The following is a 6,000-nucleotide window of genomic DNA, read 5'->3' on the forward strand; positions in this document are numbered from 1 at the left end:
CTGTCCTTGGACGGGGATTGGAACCATTGGAAGGAAGCAAAGTCTGGAAGTTCTCTTCCTATACTAGTCTCTTGCTTTTCTGTATCAACTGCCTTTGGCTTATTCTCTGTCTTCAACCTTAAATGATCTTTCCGATTCTGCTGGCTGAATTTTGAGTTCTATTTTAAGTTCTCAGACTCAGTAACAATTCAACAAAGTCATTCTTGATTCTTCCGGAAGAACTAAACTCTTTTTCCTTTGAATTCCCATAGCAATTATCTGCACCTTTGTTCTCTGGGTTCATGCTTTGCTGCTTAACTGAACACATACCATAGCTATTGGTCATGTACTGTAGGCTCCTTGAGGGAAGGAAAATGGAGTTTTTGTCTTTGGACTCTCCCAGGTGCCTAGCAGAGAGCACTAAACATATCCTAATGCATTTCTGCCCTTTTAGAAAATAAATTCTGAGAAAGTATTCTCCCTTTGGAACAGTAACTGTTATGTTTTTCTCCAGCCTCATGGAATTGTGAGGATGTCCTTCTCATTGCAGGGGCAGATTTTAAGTCATGTGCCTTTCCTGTCCTCAGGTTCCCACAAAGTGAGTCTGTCCTCCTGGTACCATGACCGAGGTTGGGCCAAAATCTCCAACATGACTTTCAGCAATGGAAAACTAATAGTTAACCAAGATGGCTTTTATTTCCTGTATGCCAACATTTGCTTTCGACATCATGAAACTTCAGGAGACCTCGCCACAGAGTATCTTCAGCTGATGGTATATGTCACTAAAACCAGCATCAAAATCCCGAGTTCCCATACCCTGATGAAAGGAGGTAGCACCAAATACTGGTCAGGGAATTCCGAATTCCATTTTTATTCCATAAACGTTGGAGGATTTTTTAAGCTACGATCTGGTGAGGAAATAAGCATTGAGGTATCCAACCCTTCACTACTGGATCCAGATCAAGATGCAACATACTTTGGGGCTTTTAAAGTTCTAGATATAGATTGAGTCCCACTTTGTGGAGCATTATTCTGGATGTCCTAGGATGTATGGAAAAGAATTTTAAACAAGCCAAGAAAGATGTATATAGATGTGAGACTACTAAGGGGTATGACCCACAATGGTACAAGGAGACTCTTTCCATGCTTTTGACTCTGTAGCGAGCATGTGTATTTACAGCCGATGGGAGATGTTGGAGTAAAGTGTGTTACAGTCTAAAGGCTTTCTTACATAATGGCTTTTAAATTTTGTAATGGATTCCTAAAATTATACCAGATTAGAGCAATTATGGTTGCCTTTATATGAAACTGCATTTGGGCTAGGGGAGGGGTTAATTCTCTGGATCTAGCCTGTAGTTACGTGCCACTTTGCAGCTCACGTGGGGAGGGTGTCATCTAATTGTCAATAGATGATCATCAGAAAGGTGAAGTTCCTTTGAATTGTTACATCATGCTGGAACCTGCAAATAAATACTTTTTCTAATGAGGAGAGAAAATATATGTATTTTTATATAATATCTAAAGTTATATTTCAGATGTAATGTTTTCTGTGCAAAGTATTGTAAATTATATTTGTGCCATAGTATTTGATTCAAAATATTTAAAAATGTCTTGCTGTTGACATATTTAATGTTTTAAATGTACAGACATATTTAACTGGTGCACTTTGTAAATCCCCTGGGGAAAACTTGCAGCTAAGGGAAAAAAATGTTGTTTGCTAATATCAACTGTATTATACTTCTTTACTCTTTTTAACTTAATAGATTTTTCAGACTTGTCAAGTCTGTGCAAAAAAATTAAAATGGCTGCCTTGAATAATAAGCAGGATGTTGGCCACCAGGTGCCTTTCAAATTTAGAAGCTCATTGACTTTAGAAAGCTGACATTGCCAAAAAGTATACATAATGGGCTACTGGAATCTGTCAAGAGTATTTATATAATTATCGAACAGGTGTTTTTTCTACAAGTGCTGCAAATTGTAAATTTTGTGTGTTTTTTTAATAGAATAGTGGCTTACCAGCAAAAAAAAAAATCCCATTTTTATTATAGTAGATGATATTTTATACTGTACAGTAAAAACATTGCCTTTGAATGTTAAATTTTTTTGGTACAAAAATAAATTTATAAGAAGACCTGCCTTGTGATGCTGTGTTTCTCTTTCATGTCTGTCTTACGCTGTGATCCCATTCTCTCCAATATGCTGTTGTGGCTTCCATCTTTCCAAAGGTTACTGGGAGAAATGCAGATTTAATTAAAACTTAGGAACAGATTCAATTAAATTAATGAACCTCCGAATTTGAAAAATAATTTATAAGGGATATGTATGCAAGAATGGAGCCAGATAGAAAATAGAGGCTTCTTCACTCAAAAAAGAAAAGTTTATGTTATGCGTAGGTCATGAGATAAAAATGGTGCGTTTCTAATGCCCTGCAGGACAATTGACCTGGAGGAACCCCTGAATATTTTACAGCTGACCAGAGTGAGGAATCATTCACAACGGACTAGACACTCCACCTCATGGAAGGTTACGTGGGGAGCTGTCCCCACCCACGCTGGTTACTCGCCTGAGGGAGATAGCCGAAAACAAGCAACTTGGGAAGGCACAGGAGGCCATAATTTAAGGCGCTTGACATTCGTGGGTAAATGTTTCTTGATGGTTGTGAAGAATGGAAGGAGTAAAGACATAGCAGATGTTAAAGAAGAAATTATACATTTTAAACAGCAAAGCTGTGATTGTAGGACTCAATCATTGTCCAAAATACTCCTATTGTTTTAAACCTATCAGTAAATCTGAGGTAGATTGGCACAAAATATGATTGCATAGCCCCATTGCTGAGCCTTGGCTTAAGGAAAAATGAATTTTGATATGCAATCAGAATTTCTCCACTCTCCGTTGACATAAAATCTTGTTATATAAAGAACCTTATTAGCTGCCCTGGCCCCTATAATGTGATTCTGTCATTTCCACAGGTGAATGATATTCATTCATTTGTTCCACATTATTCACTGAACACCTACTATGCGCTAGGCACTGTTTCAGGCACTGGGGATCCCACGGCATTCTTCCTGACCTTGAGTTTCCATTCTAGTGGGGAGGAGCCTCCTAAGAGTGTGGTAGGTAAGCTCCAGGGTATGTAGAGCAGGCTGTGGCATCAGAGAGAGCGCCATTGGACCCAACCTTGGGAATCACAGAAGTTCTAGAAATTAAATTGGGCTGAATATGAGGTGGGCAGAAAGGCTCCCAAAGTGGATAGAGAGTAGAATACCCATTACTATTTTTTAACGTAGAGGCAACTAGCTTGCAATTTCTCAAAGACGAGTTACAATCCAAAGTCTAGGGATGGAAAGAACCTAGGATCTTGTGAGACAATACATGGTGGCATGAGCCAGACTGGGGAACTAACGTGGCAGATGGTTGGCCATGCTAAGGGCGACCCTCTATAGAAAGCCTTGAAAATTCAGCCTGACTGAAATGTGAATTTGCATGTGTTAACAACTTGGTAGGCTGGGGTTTCAGAGCTTTGCTGGAATGAATCTATGACTTAGTGAAATGTTGGTGTGAACTGGCTTGTGCCTTGAAGGAGTCAACTGTAAAAAGTGGATATGCCAAGGGTATGGAGGTATGGAAAAGGCGCTTTCTTTTCTAGTGATGCTCAAGGCTTTCCAGGATCTGAGTAGGAGGATCTAAAATGCAGGATTCAATACCCAACTTTGCCCATCACACACTACTCCCACACACACTACTGCTTTTTCTTCTCACTCACCCTTTTCCTACTTCCACTCTTTCTTACGTGCTTTAATCTTTTTCTCTTTTCCTTTTCTCCCCTAACCCCTGGCCCTTGCCTCAGAGGACCATTTGGTTTCTCCGGTGGCCTGTGAGGAAGAAGGAGGCTGCTGCATCCGACTGGGATGGGACCAGAGCATGTCGACACTTGGCAACAACTGAGGGAGTGTGCTGAGGACTGACAAGATCATGTCAGGAAACCAACACATCCTGGATGCTCTGGCTAATGGAATTTTCTGCTCATTGTAAACATCCCCTTTCCATCTTCCCACCACATGCCCAATCCGAAGGAAGGAAAGCATGCAAAATTTGAAGTCCTCTGTCTTCCTGAGTCAGCTTCTACACACATACCAGATTCACGCACACTTGGATTTTGCAAAACACGACACGTGCTGCCATTCCTGTTTGGTGGAGTTGCTTTCCTCCCTCTCCTTCTGCTTCCTTTTGTCTCATTTGTTCCCATCAGGCCATTGTAGAAAAGTTCCCAGGGAAGAAGACCTGTTTCCCCAGTGATTCCAGTGGAAACCTGAACATCTCATGTCTCATGCTGTCTTTCTGTGTCTGCCTGTTGATTTAGCTTGGGACAGTGGCACGGGGCTCCAATTGTACATTTTGGGGACACACCTCTGACTCGGCTTGCAGTTGCACATTTAGCCTGTGGCGTCATTCGGGGCATGCCCAGCAAGTGCTAGCTTCACTTTCGGCTTTGTTAATCGATTCTCTAGCTTCCTTGCTATGAAATTGAAATATGTTTCCCAGAAGCTGCATTTATAAATGCTAATTAGTTATTGATTCACATTATTATGATTTAGGCTTGTGTCACTTTTTACAATAAAAAATTTGTACACAGTGAATGTTAGGTTTTAGCTATAAAACAGAACTCTATCCTTTTGATTAGTAACACTTTTATGATACCTCTACTCTTCTACTCTCATAATTGAAAAATTCTATTTCCTAATCATTTACCCTCACCTCCCCTCTCCTTTGTTGACTGATTATTTTCTTTTCAGGAGCTTGTCGTAACCACATCTTGACCAGTACTCCAGCTATTTGTGGTGACAATCTCCTTGATATTATCAGATGTGGACCAGTTATAATACTATTTATATTGCTACTGACTTTCAATGTTTACAGAGAAAGCCTGTAGAATCTTCTGTTTTGAAAATTTGAAGGTGTCCCCACCTTTTGGCAAAGGAATGAGCTAGTAGTTACTTATTCCATTAGTAGCACCCAGAACTAAGAACCTGGGGTTCAGAGACAGTAACTTCTCCTAAAGAAACCTAATAGATATTTTAAGCTCTCTTATGAGGGTCCTAAAATCATGGTATGTCACTGTCTTGGGCAAAACCCATATTTTCCCCTTTTTCTATGGATTCTGCACAAGCTTCATTTTCTTAAATTTCTGATCTTAATAATCTTATGTTGGTGGGGGGCACATGGGTGGCTTAATTGGTTAAGCAGCCAAATCTTGATCTTAGCTCAGGTCTTGATCTCAGGGTCGTGAGTTCAAGCCCCACATGTGACACCACTTAAAAAAAAAAAAATCTCATGTTGGTGGAGAGAAAGCTCCTCATGAAACGTACACATCTTTTGGAAGAGAGATTATAAATCTGGGTGTCAGCTAGACCCAGGATTGGAGTCTGGGCTCTGCTGCCTGGTAACCTTGGACAGCTGGCCATCATCTGGATTTCGGTTTCCTGCCTTGTGAAGCAGGAGTCAGCCTACCTGCATTGACTGGTTGTAAGGATTGGTCCATAGGAGGCGCTCAACAAATTGGGGCCACCGTTATTATCTTCCATCCCAATTGCTACACCCCTGGTCCCCAGAGTCAAACACATATTTTATCTTTTTTCTATAGCTGCCACGCATGGTCATATAGAGCAAGGCACTGTGCTATGCATTATAGGAGACACTAGGATGGATATTAAATTAATATCTAGGGCTGTAATACGTAACAATTACACAAACTGAGTAGCTTTAAACAACAGAAATTTGTTTGCTCACAGTTCTGGAGGCTGGATATCTGAAATCAAGGTGTTGGTAAGGCCATGCTCTTCCTGAAGGTTTTAGGGAAGAATCCTTCCCTGGAATTCTGATGGGTTCAGCAGTCTTATTCCTTGACTTGTAGATTCATTTCTCCAATCTCTGCTTCTATTGTCATATGGACCTTCTTCCTCATGTGTCTGTGTGTCTCCAAATCATCCTCTCTTCATGAGAATACCAGTCATTGGATTTAGA

The 6,000-nt window shown here is 40.5% G+C and overlaps 1 protein-coding gene across 1 annotated transcript in view; it reads left to right on the forward strand.

Moving 5' to 3' along the window:
• TNFSF11 (TNF superfamily member 11) overlaps positions 1-2,043 on the forward strand; it is a 30,607-nt gene extending 28,564 nt beyond the window's left edge. Inside the window, exon 5 of the mRNA XM_045811051.2 lies at positions 567-2,043. Coding sequence (XP_045667007.1) covers positions 567-988 — 422 coding nt within the window. The 3' untranslated portion in view covers positions 989-2,043. The remainder of the gene's footprint in view (positions 1-566) is intronic.
• Positions 2,044-6,000: the final 3,957 nt, after the last annotated feature.

Source organism: Ursus americanus, chromosome 10, assembly GCF_024610735.1.
Source record: "Ursus americanus isolate L20-20 chromosome 10, mUrsAme1.1.p, whole genome shotgun sequence".
In the NCBI taxonomy this organism is placed as follows: domain Eukaryota; kingdom Metazoa; phylum Chordata; class Mammalia; order Carnivora; family Ursidae; genus Ursus; species Ursus americanus.